This window comes from Musca autumnalis, unplaced genomic scaffold, assembly GCF_047663935.1.
Source record: "Musca autumnalis isolate F117 unplaced genomic scaffold, ASM4766393v1 scaffold_5, whole genome shotgun sequence".
NCBI lineage: Eukaryota > Metazoa > Arthropoda > Insecta > Diptera > Muscidae > Musca > Musca autumnalis.
The window spans coordinates 84,765,623-84,782,261 of NW_027412088.1; the positions used below are offsets into that span (position 1 = coordinate 84,765,623).

The 16,639-nt window shown below is 36.5% G+C and overlaps 1 protein-coding gene across 1 annotated transcript; it reads left to right on the plus strand.

Moving 5' to 3' along the window:
- The first annotated feature begins 2,430 nt into the window (after positions 1-2,430).
- On the plus strand, positions 2,431-14,412 carry mi (cyclin E-interacting protein minus). The gene is made up of 8 exons (XM_073988548.1): positions 2,431-2,894; positions 3,067-3,137; positions 8,113-9,449; positions 9,513-9,647; positions 9,716-9,850; positions 9,922-9,983; positions 12,197-13,031; positions 13,108-14,412. The coding sequence occupies exons 2-8, from the start codon at positions 3,078-3,080 to the stop codon at positions 13,766-13,768; spliced, it is 3,225 nt and encodes a 1,074-aa protein (XP_073844649.1). The 5' UTR covers positions 2,431-2,894; positions 3,067-3,077; the 3' UTR covers positions 13,769-14,412.
- Positions 14,413-16,639: the final 2,227 nt, after the last annotated feature.

Genomic DNA, 16,639 nt, shown 5'->3' on the forward strand with positions numbered 1-16,639 from the left:
AAATGTAATCAAATTTGTCCAAAAATAATTGTGATGATATGAAGAAACGGATGAACATATACGGGTGTGCTTCTATGGAAATAAATAAAATTGCATTCCCTTCCAGTTTTCGTGTGTTTTGTGCCATTTATTACTCAAATTATTACATTTTCATTCAAAACGATGGGTCTTTTCCATTCGTTTATTTTTGACATATTCGTTCGTCTGATTTTGTTACGAAAACCAAAAAAATTACAAAAGCTTTCATTTGTTTGTCACACGAATACAAACGTCAATCGCTATGAAAACCAAATTGTTTCTTCGTTCATGAAATCGACGAACGAATGGGCAAAAACTTTTTACAAAAACACGCTGTAAGTCCCAATTTACATTGGGCGAGTTTACTTGCGGCAATTGTCAGTTTGTAGGGTTACCATATGCCTCACCTCTCTCTCCTACAAAATGACAATTGCCGCAAGTAAACTCGCCCAATGTAAATTGGGACTAACAAAGTAATTTAATAATTTTGTCACATTGTTTACAAATTTTTATACTAACATTTTTTGTTGCAGCAATTGACCATCTACCTTATTTATTATGATACGTGAAAAGTGTTGCAACTTTTGGTACTTTTTTAGGCAAACCAGGGTTGTATATCATGTGTACTGTGATTTCGATGTTGATTTCGCTGAAATCACGAAATGAGATGATTTCATTTTTGTATGCGAAATCATGATAAATTTAGCTTGATTCCGCGCGAAATCACGAAACGCCTTCGAAATCACGAAACGACGCCGAATGTAAACCAAACATAACACACACATACAAAGATTGTGTATATTGTTTTGACGTTTTAGGAACAGTCGAAAGAAAAAAATTAAATCGACAGGAAGCTTTAGCTAACCTTTATTATTAAACCATGAGCACATACAATTCATATGAGAGCAGTTCACAACTTTTGCTACTTTTGCCGGTTTTGCCATTTTCAAAAGTAAAGAAACGACCATAAATTGAACAAAACAGACAATAATCTTCCTTTCAAATGTACAGTGACTGTCACTAAAAATGATGCAACCTGAAATAAAAAATGTAAACGTTGATAACTTGGAAACGAGTTGAGACTTTTAACAATTCCAAAAACAATTTTGTAGCCCGAAGAGTTGTCTTTACAGTACAGTTATACTAAAATTTTACTGAAAAAAATGGTCTTTTTAATGTGAGTCCCAATTTACATTAGGTGATTTTCCTTGCGCAATTTTTATCGTTCTCTTTTAAACTTGCCTCTTGTGTTTATACAAGCAATTCTGTTCCATTACATATACGTCAAACAAATCCTCATAAAGAAGGTTAACCCCGCAAAAAGCTCTAATATAAACAGCATATAATGTAGATTGGGACTGAGCATTAAAAATGACGCAACACAATAATCGATTAAAAAATTTCCAAAATTTTCGCTTTTTATGCAATTTTAGTAATCATTAAAAATTATGTCCAGAGTAAGCACAAACAATCTAATGATATATGGAAAGTCCTGTATTATGTGCCTCGGCCTTAATGGGCCAAATGGCCCCGGCACATACGGTACGTTGTGCGTCGCGTTACAACAACCACATGAAAACTTCAAGAACAAACTTGGCATCACTTTTTTTCATGTGGTTGTTGTTTTTAACGCGTGACGCAACGCACAACGTACCGTATGTGCCGGGGCCAAAATACATACGGTCAGTTGAGCGACGCGTTGCGCGTTGAAAACAACAACCACATGAAAAATGTGTAAGTGATGCCAAGTTTGTTCTTGAAGTTTTCATGTGGTTGTTGTAACGCAACGCTCAACATGCCGTACATATGTGCAGCGGTCTTAACGCATTTGTTGGTTACCGACAAAATTCGGTAAATTTAAAGCTCAAATTATGAATGAAAAGTACCAATAATAGTTGACAACACTGTTGTCGTCGGTAGTATCTAGTGCATTGTTTACATTTACGAAATCCACTCGATTTCAACTGTCAATTCCTTTGCGTATACGTCAAATGAAAACTCATCTGAAATCTAGTGGATTTCATTTGACATTTGAGCAATGGAATTGACAGTTGAAATCGAGTGGATTTCATAAATTTAAACGTAGTGTAGCGGCAACTTTATATTTATCGCTAAATTACCGACAAATTTCGTTAATTACTGAAATTATAAGCATTATAATTTTACCGATTTTTGTCGGTAACCCAAAAATGCTTTAGAGAATCCCACTGCAGAAATGAATCAAATCCGTAAGTTGAAAACACATTGAACGTTTGAGTAAAGTTTTGTGTCATTTCTGGTAGATGAGAAATGACCGAACTTCACTCAAACGTTTGATGTTTTTCAGCATTATAAATTTGATGCGTTGCCTGCTCGCAACTAAACATAACAGCTGTGATCGAAGAAAATGGAACACAAAAGAAAAACAAAATCATATTTTTCCTTTCCATTGGCAACCCTGTTTTCTTGTTGGCTAATTTTTCTATCTTTTGTGCTGGCTATGAGATCGTGGAAAATATCAAAAAAATATCTTTAAAGATCGGTTGAATTTAGTGAGAAAAATTAGTCCAAGTCGCTCTAAGATAAAAACAATTTATAAAATGTTAGGAAACTATTAAAAAATGTGTTTTAATTTACTCTTCTCGGGTTAAAAGTGTGTAGAAAAAAGCCTCGCCCTCGCCTTGTTGAAATTGTTATTGTTATACGCGACAGAAAAGTGTAAAGTGTGCCCGCCGTTTATGTGAAAAAACGCAGCAGCAGAGAAGATCGCGGTCTTTTTTTCTCCATCCACACTATATTTTTATCTTTATCAGCTGTGTGGTTTTATTTTCCAAAATATATGAAGAAATTTTAAACAAACTTTTTTAAAACGTGACCATTTTTTAACTTAGGAAAAGGTAATGAATGCATTTGTTAGAGTATTGAATAAAATATTGTGTGCATAAACTTTCCATTCCTCAACCATTGAAAATGGGAAGTTGTTATGATATATGAAATGAAATTACGTGACAAGTGTAAAGTGTATGAAAATATGTATTAAATTTCTGTATTTTCCTTTTAAATTTTCAGTTGTCCCCCAAATGTCTTTAAAATTGAAAATTAAAATCAATAACAGCTATGAGTCGGAATCTGGTTGTGGTGTAAGTATGGAATTTTATATTATCAAGGCAAACAAATAATACCCTCAACAATTGACATCGTATGTGATCAGCTGTTCCAACTTGCCAAGTATATGTGTATGTATTATGATTGGAACACAACGTCGAGGGTACATTGTTTACTTTTAGCATTTCCACCGTATATGGAAACCATGGCAGAACTACCAGGTAGTGGTATCACACCAGCTGATCGAATATGAAAAGTCAAACCCCTTTATAAAAAAATTATTTTTGTTGTAATTTCCCCAACAACATAAAGAAAATTTTGACATAACATATTCGAAATTTTACGATGCCACTACCTGGTTAATTGTGCCATGATGGAAACATTATTATCACTTCTTTGTATGCTTCGTTGACATAGAACACAAGTGAGGCCACCACCACCACCATTTTTGGGCGGTAAAATACATCAACTATAACGGCACTTGCACTCTGCCATGTAACTGCAATGTGAGGATCTGTGATACAAATTGATTATGAACCTATTATCATAGAAACACATTAAAAGTCCAAAATAAAATATCCAAGCTTTGGTATAGCTGGGGAAACAGCTTTTATAAAGAAAATAATTCCAAAAAATTGTTCATATATGAGTAATCACAAAATAGTGAGGAAATGGTGGAAATGGTATATTCTGTGCTAATATTCAAAATAATATGCCTGTTCCCCAACCTGCAAGAATCTACTATTTTTTACTACGATAACAATTTTTCCTTTATGATATCGAAAAAAATAGTAAAAATTAGTAGATTCTTGCAGCACTGGAACAGGCCAAATTTTGAAAATGCTGATTCAGTTTTGTGGTTTCCAAAAGACATGTGTTTTTTATTCCACTTCTTTATGATTCCAATTGGAATAATTTTTCAATATACCACCTAAAACTCATTGAAAATTAACTGGAAAATTATATACCCACCACCTTTTACTTCTGCAAAATGTTATCACTGGAAGTAACAATTCACATGGACACTATTTAAATATTGATCATCAATCAATTTCCCAAATTTTATTTTGTTTGTTGTTTCTTTTTTATCAGCTGAAGCAATTGGAGCTCTATAGGCACCCACTGTCGTTTAATTGTTTACAAAAAAAACCAGTTTTCTTCTAACCACATTTTGTCGTCAGTGGTGGAGTGTCTATCTACGTGAAATAGTTTTCCCCTTATTTTCATTTCACCAATGCTTGGAGTTACCTACAGTGTAAAATAAATGTCTTATCATGTTTAGATTTATTGCACTTCCGTCTTACATTATAATGAAACTAAGGCAGTGATATGAATAGACAAATAGGAATTGAAAGAAAAAGTGGATTTTGGGGTAATGCGATATTAAGTGCACACCGAATTTTAAAACCTTTAGCAATAGAATATTATGAACTTAAAATCGCTGCGAGTAATTAACAGCAGTATTGGCTTATATTTTTGTTCTATAATATGTATGTAAATGTAATTTAGGAGCCACCGTGGTGCAGTGTTAAGCACGTCTGCCTTCCTGCAGACCTTCTGCGCTTCAGTCCCTGTCCAGAACATCAAAATTTTCGGCGGTGGCAAATACCCTCTGTGTAATGCAGGCTTACATTTCTCTCCAAGTCATTGATATAAGAGAAGCCTCCCTCGTCCTTTCGGGGATGTTATTGGAATAAATGTATGTATGTAATTAAAAAATATTGAATTAGAATCCTAGTATAAATTTCAGGTTTTCCATTGTGTTTTATGACTTTATCCGGTTGAAATGTGAGGGTCTTTCAAAGTTCCAAACTTCCCAATATGTCAACTAGTCGGTTGCGGTTAGTTGTCTTTCCTACATTACAAGGCGAAGTTAGATTTTGTCCTCGTTTTCACTGTTAGTTGAGATGGCTGTCTATGGCCGAGTTTTATTGATTTCTATACCAATCATAGACGCGACTGTAGTCCCAGTCCACATGAAGATCTTGTTGTTGTAGCAGCAGACGAAAGGATTGATGCTGCGCTGGCAGTCACTGACCAAACCAATCGGGTACAAAGAACCGTCCTACTGGGATTCTTATGAGGCGGATTTTTTTACATCTATAAGGGACTTGAAAGTGAGTCGCCCTGTGTTCCGAGAGGAAGTATACATCCCATACCCTCCAGTCCGATATAAACGTATCCTCCATATTTGTAAGACTTAGTGAGTCTGGTACTTCATACGGCATGTAGACCGAGGCTAGTACCAAAGCCCTTCTCGGGCCTACTTCCAGGCTCACTACTGTCGTATCGTCGTCACTGTAATTGTATATTTGAATATGATTTACACTTTTCTTATCTAGAATGGAAGTTCTTACCTTTTCCCCATTGGTAGCATAGAATACAGAAACCTTATTTTTGTACAAATAGGGTCTTGAACCAAAGCGATGTCTAGTTCGGTTCTTGTAAGGGAGAGAAGTTCGGCAGCCGCCGCGTTCTTCATTGTGACCGAGGGTACGGAACCGAAGCCAGCCCGTAGTACAGATCTCCCTCTCCTGGAATCAGTTCGGCAACTTTCAACTATCGGTTTGGAGGCCTCTGCTCTACTTACGGATCAGATTCAATACCTCTGACACATCCGAATCTGCGAGGGATATTGACAGTAGGGATCACGGTCATTTCTCATCACAAGTGTTTGGGAGTTTTTGCCCCGGACTACCTTACAGACCTTCCCAGGTTGAACTCCCTTAACTATCTGGCGAGCGGCTACCTTCGCGTACAAAGCCAGTTAGCTGCTCGGCTGGTGTTCCGCCATCCACTTAGAACCTGTCTGTGGATCCTCTGAAGACCGCAATCTCTTAATGCGAGCCTGTTGTGAAGTGTTTGTCATCGAGCTTCTAGCCTGCTTTGAGGTTGATGATTCTATCAGTTACCCGATTTACCGTCTCACCATCCTTCCTTATTGAACAAGTACTAATTTTTCCCGAAGAGCCGGACTTGTTTGTATTTATCTGTTTATAAGATTTCTGTAAATTAGGTGCCCTTCCAGCTGTTGTTTCCCCCAGCAGCTTTAGCGGCAGACACAGGTGGAACTTTCTGCTGCTTCTTCTGTATCTGTCCCTTCGGCTTCTCCGACTTCGGAGCGGGAGCAGCATTGGAGTCCGACCGTGTAGTTGGGGACGATGGAATCAAGATGGCCCTGACGCAGAACAAATGGTGTCTGCAAGACATTCGGACATTTCGAGACCAACACTGGTTTTTCAAACTTAACTGGCGTCGGTGTCAACGACTGAACGTAAGGGTACGATGAGCTTTACGAAGCGAAGATTGAACCTTATCTCCCTGAATCCTGCCTGTGAGTTATCTCCTGGTGACCTATGTCTGATCTGGCACAGTGACATGGGGCGTGATATTCTGTGAATAGCATTTTTTGCTGCTGACAGTTCTGACGACTTTGACACTAATGAAGTCCTTACACGAGGAAGGACTACGATGGAAAACATTTTACATCTTACCGTTACCTGTATATGGTCGATTTAATTGTGATAAACTATGGTCCAGGGCTATGTTCGATCCCAGCAGGGACCAAAAGAATATAGGGCAGACATTTCGGAATAGTATATTGCTCATAATGTGAACTTGAAATAATCGGAAACTATACGACCACCAAACCATGAAGTTTTTTGTCAATCTGGCATCAAAATACCTGTCACATGGGTATTGACCATGTCCTGTGTTCCTGGGCTAAAGGTTGATTACGATAGAGGAAAGCCGACATTTTCAATCGATCTATGTATTGACCCATGTATGACGTTTACATCCTGAACAGTAGTTTTGAAACACGTGTCTTTGGTATAGGCATGGTTCGATATGCCTGATAAGTTTTGGAGTCGTCAATGATGTTAGAGGTGTAATGCTAAGATGTCTTTAAACTTTCCATTAAGCGTTCACTATCTTCCCGCATTATTAACTAAAATATAAATAAAAATAATCCAATTCGGTTAGCTGCCATTTGATTATTTTTTGGAATTCGTTGGGGTAGGTAAAGTTAAACTCAATTTGCTTAGCAATAAAATATTAAATTAATGACTGCGTTTTTAAAATTCCTCTCCTCTATCTTTGTAAATAAAAATTCCATTTTATCCAATGAAGACTATAAAATAAAATTTCATTTCTTATATTGACGTTGTTTTACCCTTCAGTATACATTCTCTCATCCTTAAATGGTATGTACTCTCTATCGTCTGGAGAAATATAAAAACAAGTAATAAAATTTCTTCCACCATTCTTCCTTCAAAATAGGAGAGAGCGAAAAACGTAGGGAGAATGAGCGGCGGTTACAGGGATATAAAACAACGTCTGGACTTGTTTTGGCTTTGCATTTTCGATACCATATTGTGTGCGCCACAATTTCAATGGCACGCACATCTTCTAAGCACCTCACTCATACACTGGAGAACTGTTTATTTCATTGGTGTACTGCAGATCATCATCATAGTACAGAGCGTACACATGCGTGGCTTAATTTAGTACTATATCCATGACTGGCAAAGGTATTATTTGTGTTGTTGCTGCGAGTGAGTGTGTGTGCGCCAGTCACAAAAATGCCAAAACCCAGGTCATAAACTATTAGAGTGCCGCGCTCGGATATACACAACTAACCGGGATGCAATAATATAAATTGTTTTTGTTTCGTCAATTGTATAGAGTAGTGAAGAGAGTGAGCGTTTTTTATTTTTGGGAAAAATCCCTTTTATGAAGAAATAAGGTATACACGAATATTTAGTAATGGTCTTCACTCTAAGACCGATAGACGTTTATTTGGCCTTTTTCATTACGGAATGTATACCTTTTGTTGTTGTTGTTGCTGCTGAGTGCACAGGAAACAAAGAGACTAATTTATGACATCTTTTTCTTTAAAAAGAAAGATTTGAGCCATGTGTTCTATGTCAAACGACAAGCTACAACAATATTCGCATATTTGACATTGGCTAATACAGCGTCCCTGATCTGCTTGCTTTCTTATTCCAGTCTTCGATTAGTGAAAATAATGATTACAGCAGCATCTACGATGACGATCAACTCGATTATATTATAAAACCGCCGTCTTATAGCAATGAAGTAACCATCACCACTACGACGACACCAATGGCTCCTGAATCCAGTTTGCATACAAACGATAGCAGCATTTCATCGTCATCGCAGACTAGCAAAGACAGTGTATTGAACAGCAAGGATAAGCGAGAAATGATTTTCGGCATTCCGCTTCATTCTAGCCAAGAGTCATCGTTTGAGGGGTTTGGCAACAGCCCATTTGACAAATTGCAGCGCATTTTCTATCCACAGCAGCCATCGAGCCTGATTGCAGCTAATGTCGCCACCGCAGCAGATTCCAGTGAAAGCAAAAGTCAAATGGCCCCACGTAAACCCTCTCCCGGTAAGATAGTGTTCACAAAGTTCTATGACACAATTGTCGAGGAGAATAGCTGCAATGCTGTCGATATACAAATGTCCTCCAATGATCCTGCCTTACCTTTGCGTAGATCGAGTAGTTCTAGTTCCATGTCAAATCAAATAGATGCTAATCCATCATCGGAATTGTCATTTAATGGCAAAATAAAGAGCTTGAATAAACAATATGAAACATTGGATATGTCCATGGAACCACAAAACCGATTACCACCCGTTTTAGAGACATCGTTGAATTCCTCACAACAATTTTCGGAATCGTTTATATTGAAAAAATACAGCAATGAAAAATCACCTGATTTATTTGGTGATGATGATGATGATGACGAGGAAGAGGATGAAGAAGCTGAGGACTGTGGGGAACATGGAGAAGTGACAACCAAAGTTGAAATACAAATTCTTAATACCATAACTGAAGATCCAACGGCCAATGAAATGCAAAAAACAACATCCACAACTTGTCTCAATGAAACGAACGAAAATAATTCATTTAATTGTCCAGTTGATGGTAGTTTTGCCAATGACGATTACACCATGGACTGTAGCCTAACCCAAACCAGTAACGGGTTAGGTAACACTGGTACCGATCCATATAGCCTGTTTAGAGAAAATTGTCGTCGTGAAAGGGAAATGTTGCGACGTATACGTAAATGTTTGGCTGGTGTTTTGCCTCCTCCATCGGTAACAATACCACAACTGGATATGTTCAATGCAGTCTTATCCCGCAAAGATGAACTACTTAATTACTTTGACAAGTCACCACAAAAAACTAAAGATGAACAACAGTTACAAGCAAAGGCCCAGAGAGTACCCAGTTTATTTAAACCCACACATACACTTGATGAAACCAAATCAATGCCATGGCGTGATATATTGGGTGTTAGACAACATGGCTTAAGGTTTGTGTTAAAATATTTCTGTATTACCAATAGCTTCTATAAAATTGATATACTTTCTTTCAGCTATAACCTTAACAAGGCTTCAGAGAGCAATGAATATTTAAGTCTTTCGATAATGGAAAGATTTATTGGTGCCGAAACAGCTTCTTCATATCAAAATTCACCATCATCGGCCAAAAAACGTAGCTCTCGTATGAAGTAAGTCTAACGTTTATTATTTTGTGTCTTATAGTTGTATTAAAATGTTTTGTTCATTACTTACATAGATTGTTATGCCAGTCTCCCGGCAATCGTTTGAGTCACTTGGCAAAACGTCGTGCCATCTTTTCATCCGCCCATTTGGCCACAACTTCACAAAAATCCAGTACTTTATTGGGTCCACAAATTGTACTTGACAAAAAGTATGTTCATTTTTTTTCTTCAATATTTTATGGGATATATTTTTTTCTATAATCAAATTTTCAATTTATAGGAAACCCAAAAATCGCCGCAAGGCTACACCCAAACGGATGACACCAGGCAGCAAAAAGAAAAGTAAGTACAATTAATTTATAAATCTCCTAAATTTCATTTAACATTGGGGAGATTTTATACACACACCTTGCATATTGAGGTAATCTAAGTAATAATAAAGCGCCAGTGCTTACGGTAAGCACGGACAAACATTGATATAATCGATATCAAGAGTGAGCTTTCATAACATATCATGGAAGCTGGAAGATGGCACCTGGTTTTTGGATTTTTCTCATATATGAACATTGCTGTTACAGAATCCGCAAAAACTTCCCACGTTGTAAGACGTTTTTATTTAAAGTTATTTAAGGCGCACCCTGCATGACATTGTTTTATAAGGAGGCAGTACATTGTCCCAATTTTAACTTCTATATCTCAAAAAATGGTAAAAACTACGACAATACCATTGAGGTAGAGAATTTCCACTGCTACAACATTTTATCTAATCCTATTTCGATAGGGCTTGCGGTTTCCAAGCAAAATCGTGAAAACCTAAAATAGCCCTAAAAATGTGAAATTTTACCGCGATTTAGTTCAAAATCCCTCCGGCCATTTTTTTTTCGATTTTTATTTTTTATGAAAATTGTGGTTTCAGAATCCGAAAAAACTTCACAGCTGTTAGCATGATGTGTTATATCTTACAAACGGTTTGACTAATATTTAAAGTATGGACACACACATAACACATAACTACAGAGATCACAATGCCATTAATGTGCTGGTCGGGTTTAGAACATTACCGGTCACTAATAGGCTCAAGAAGCTATGAGTCACATAGTATATTATACTTGTCTGTCTACGCACTCCACTGCAATCTGAGGAAAGCTGAAGAGCAGGAACAAAGTCCTCAGGTCATCATTATGCAAAAAAACCTTGCAAGGCAATTAAAACGTATTTTGACTTGAAATCTGATGGTGTAGTTATCTCAATTAAGTTTGGAAAGATTTGGCATCTGCCCAGCATAAGCCTCATAACACCCAGTCAAACTTACTGCCATATTCCTAGGCCTAGATTCTGAACCACAGTCAGATTTATCAGAAAAATAAACACCAAAAGGCAGCAATTCAATTTCACGGAAAGTATAAGTCATCCGTATTGTCACATTTTTCTAAGAAGTAGAAACATTATAGCCAAGTCCCTTGCCGATTTTTACGACGTGCAGGAAAGGAAATCTTGATGACCTCTCTAAACGCTATAGTTTAGTCTGAGTTAATGCTATACAGCACCAAGTGTGGATCATGATGACAGTACGAAAAATATTTATCCACCTGTAGCATCCATGTCATGATGTCACCCGTCCGCACAACACGCTCCATCTATTTAATTAACCAGTCATACTGCCTTAATTAACTCCCGAATATGTTGGAGATCGGAGCAAATACAGATTAAACAGGAAAATAATAAATTTATATATTGATTCAATAACAAAACAGATCTTCCAACTAGTAACCCTTGGTATTTTGGTTCCGTTCACCTTGGTTATACGGTCTGTGGATTCTCTGGTGAACTGGATATATTTACAGTCTCTTACTAACGAATAGGTTTAATAGTCTTAGTTTAGATGACCCACTTTCGAAGTCAGCGAGTATTGGAATATGGTTTTTATAGTGGTTTGTTTTTTACAGCTCCTAATTGAGGCTTATTTCTGGCAGTCTTCTGTTACACGCTCCTCAAGAAACCTCAAAACACAACCATCGTTTATGTTTCCGCTGATTAAACATCCCATTAAGCATAGCTGAGTGATACTTGCTTTGAATCAAGCTTACAGCCTACTTAGGATTTGCTCTTGAACAGATACATTCGGGTCCAATGGGATGATTATTTATGACCTTTTTCTTTGCCTTAAATAAGCTGCAACCGAACATTCGCCACTGTTTAACGTCTCTCTTCCATAAACATCCTGGAGACCTCAGGATAGGCTGTCCATCATGATTCCAATTCCATTCAACTATTTACTTTCAATTTACCCTGTGTCATTAAACATAAAAATTCAGTGCTATCGTCTTCCTTGGTCACCAGACCACAATTTTCTATCATATAGCTTTACATAATAACCACAGTTTATCCAAACAATTCAATTACCTTTAGTTTCTTCGATTCATAGTTTCGTACCCAAGGGATGCATGTGTGTTTTTAGCAAATAAGAATTTATATTCCAATCTATTATAATTCGTTTACATCTTCATATTTTGCGATACATTCTACATTTTTTTCACCATTTTCTTTTGTTCCAGATCGCAAAACACCAAGTTCTTCTGCTCGCAAGCGTCTATTCCGTAGTGATATTATTAAACCGGGACCATCAAGGGAAACCTCGAAACGAGCTCTATTCCAAAGTCCCGCCAAACATGTACAACAAAGAGCATCTCTGCCTAGACCACCTCCAATGAAACCAGAATTAGCAAATCGTGTAGAAAAGTCCAAACGTGCTTTGTTGTTTACACCAGAAAAGCAACAGCAACAACATCAAATTTATGTTGATCAAAAACCCGTTACAACAACGGAAAATACATATTTTGCCCCCTACAACAGTTCACAATTAGAATCGTTATTAAAACGTAAACGAAATCCCTGTGATGATGATGCCGATGATGTCGATATGGCAGTGCAAAATAGTAAGCTAATGAAAACAGGTAACTCCGGTCTAACACCCAGAGCTTTGAAAATAAAAAGCCAAAGTTTTTGCATTGGGGCTGGTTCCTCATCAGCAAAATCACAATTGCCAAGTGCCTCTGCAGCCAGCAGAGGCATGTCCACAAATGCTAGCTGTTCGAACATTAGCAGCAGCAGTAGTAGCCAATCATTGGCAAGAGCCAGTTCCATTACATCACTGGGAGGCTCTAAATTACAGAAATCATATTCGGAAACATCTGCATCTTCGAATAGTTTAACTGAGAACCAGAAGAAGAAATTATTATGGGCTGTATCACAAGCGCTACAGGAACGTAAAATTACAGCCAAACATGAAAGTTTCAAACAGTATGCAGCAATTTTGGCCCGGGTCGTCAGAAGAATTTTCCAGGAATATTATCAGAAAAATAGTACAAGTAATAGTGAAACTATGTTAAGGTATGTAATCAATTTAAGAGTGAAATTAGTTTTATGTGTTATGATTTATTTTGATAATTTTTTATCCTTTATTTAGATTGGCCAAAAAGTATGTTTACAATGTAACCTCTGGTGGCACAGCCGATGACATTTATCTGCAGGCTAAATCCCAAATCGATGAAACCAAACGTCAATCTACGTCCCGCCTATCTGGTTATATTGGCCCCGAAGAATATCAACAATTGAAGAAGCAACAGCTATCACAACAATCATCGCAATCTCTGTCACAGGCATCATCATCATTTAGCCATAAGGTGTCATCGCTCAACATATTTAATGGCGACAGTTCATTCGATTCCTTCGGACCAATAAGCCAAAATACCTCTGGCTTTTGTAGTGGCAACAACACCGGCTTATCGCAGACCAGCAATTTCTTGGGACACATTTCCCAAGATATTATCATGGAAACATCTCAATCGTCAAATACCAAAAGTGGGAAGAAATTAATTGATCCCAATAAAAGCCTGCCAAATAGCTCATCGAAAAGTAACATTTATGCTGATGCTTTGAGAGAGAATATGGACTGTGATGTAAGAAATTCGGCACAAAAGAATTTTACCGGCAAAGATCAACGCAATATGATACAATATGCAGGCAATGGCGGTGGTGGTTCTGCTGTTAAGGCTCACACCCAATTGGTCACAGAAATTATAACAAATAGTGCCAAGGCACGACGACAAATAACATTTGATACATAATAATGTACGGTGTGGTGCGGCGCTACTTCATTAAATTATTACTTTTTTTCTTAAATTATGGCTAGTATTAAGGCAAATCAAAAGAAAAATATATTGTTGGCATTCTAAGGAAATTCGTTGGTTCTCATCGCAACAATGATTATAGTGCATAATTTAGTTAATTGTTTAAAAACTCTCTATAAAAAAATAAATGTTTAGTTATAATACTAACAAACTCTTGTGGATCGATGAAGAACGAAATGTTAAAACACGTTTCAGGAACTCTGAGCAAACAATGCGTTAATTATTCGATCTCTTTTAAAATTCAGTTCAATTACAATTCTAAAGTTAATCCATCATTATTCATTATTGGGAAACAATTTCCAAAAGAGTGCACCGCACACATACCTTAGTTTGTATTTTTTTTACCTTTTGCACCTCCCCTTTCTTCTTGCTGTGTTGTTTGCGCTTTGCATTTAACATTAACAGCGCATCAAACATTTTTTATATTTTTAAAAAAACATTGCAATATTCTTAAAAAAAAAACAAAAACCTAAAATTATATATATTACTGACCCTAGTGAATATTAAGATTTACAAGTTACAACAAATTTTTTAAAAATTGAATTATCAATAAACATTTTTCCAAAATACTGTGAAAAAAATTGTTTTTGGGTTTCTTTCAAGCTCGTCGATTTGGTGATAGGATAATAGGTATTATCGTGAAAATATATATATAACGTTTATGAATGCTAAAGGAGTGTACAGGAGGGCGACTTATAATTGGACATCTAAAATTCATGAGAGGGGCGAGGCGAGAATGTTAAGGAACAATGCGTCAGTGTTTTTTTATTTTACAATGTCAAGAACTAAAGGAGTTCTTTTTTGTCGTTTTCCGTTATATCTGGGGCCTAATTACGACATTCTATTCGAGCGACGTACATTTACTAAGGGGTAGTTTACACTATATGTAAATGTCATATGACATGAAATTTTCGATCGTTAAATATTCACTAATATGTGGAATATTGGAGATTTTCCTTACGCCATTTGTTCTGTGCATCCACCCCAACAAAAATATAATAAAATTTCGTCTCCACATTGCCTCCGTGGGTAGATATGGAATGTTTTTATTTCGTGTCATATGACATTGATAGATAGTGTAAACTACCTCTAAGGTAGATACATTAGCGATCTGTTACAACAATGTACAAAGTTTTACAAAAATTAATAATTTCGTACATTTATCTAGCACAACTTCATTCGAAAATTATTACTCAAAGTATTGTTCAACGATTTCAACAAATATTTACATATTTTCATTCATAATTTTGTTTTTTTAGTTTTTATTTTAAAATAAACGCATTTCTTACCATCTACCTTCTTAATGTTCCTTATTGAACACATAGGTTTTCATAGTTCGATTTTCTCATTTACGAGCCATCTGGAGCAGCCCGAGACATGAGTAGGCATCCTGATGGATTGTTCTAACAGACCTGAATACCCTTCCACTGCAAACCACACCGAAGCCGCATAGCCAATCATAAAACAATTTTTTATAAAAGGTCTACAGGGCATTCATTTCTCTGCAGTCCATTTGATAGAGTCTGACTTCCGTATCGTCAGTTACTTTACTAATGTCTGAGAATCTGCGAAGAATTATGTTTCTTAACGCCGTTGTACTTAACAACTGCTAAGCTACGTGTTTCAAAACGTCGAAAAATACGCATTTTTACGCAGGTAAAAAGCAAACATGTATAATTTTTTGATCTGTTCCAAAACTACAAGAATCTACTAATTTGTACTATTTTTCCGATAACATAAAGCAAAAATTGTCATCGTAGTAAAAAATAGTACCTTCTTGCAGGTTCTGGAACAAAGCATTTATTTCTGATACAGTTAGTTGCATTTACGGGGAACAATGTATGAGTGTGCACCTGAAATAATTTGACGAAGTTTAAACAACACAAATGCTCTGTTCCAGAACCTGCAAGAAGCTACTATTTTTTACTACGATAACATTTTTTTCCTTTACGTTATCGGAAAAAGTAGTAAAAATTAGTAGATTCTTGGTCTGTTCCTTTACTTCTGAAAATGGTAAAACCGGCAAAAGTAGTAAAAGTTGAAAACTGCTCCCATATGAATTGTATTGTGTATGAAGTAAAGGAACGCTTTTCGAGTAAAAAGTTGTAAAACTTGAAGATTCTTGAACGTAAAGGAACAGGGCTTCTTGCAGTACTGGAACAGACCAAAAGCAATCGAAGAAACGGAAGTCAGCCAAACTGTGTGTTAGAGCTGGCAAACCATCGATATTCCCAACATTATATATTTTCGATATAATGTTTTAAAATATCGATATTATCGTTAAGTTGTCATCGCCATTAATTTGGAGATGAAAATGGCGGAAATGTCAATGATTTTCTTGAAATGATGCAAAAGTAGTTCACACGAAATGTAAAGGAGAATAAACAACTGCTCTTATTTTGTAAAAAATGTAAAAAAAAAATATTTTATTTTACCGAAAAATGTGTACGTGTGACTACGGACTTACTTTCTCACACACACAAAACCGAAAAACAGCGAAATTTCTATTTATTTCAATGGATTTCAGGTTAGGGGTGTTTATTCCGATAATATCGATAGCCAAAACTATCTATCGATATTGAAATTTTAAATAACGATCGATATTATCGATAGTGCCATCGATTTTTTGCCAGCTCTACTGTGTGTTCGTGGATTTAGTAGTGAATATTTGCATATTTCTAGCGCGGAAGAAGGTACAAAGAACTATTACGGGAACGATGAGAGTGGTTATTGACAAGTCTATGCCTTTTGTAAGAAACTTGATTTCTGAGTAAGGGGTCGATTATCGATGGCAATTATCGTTGAGTG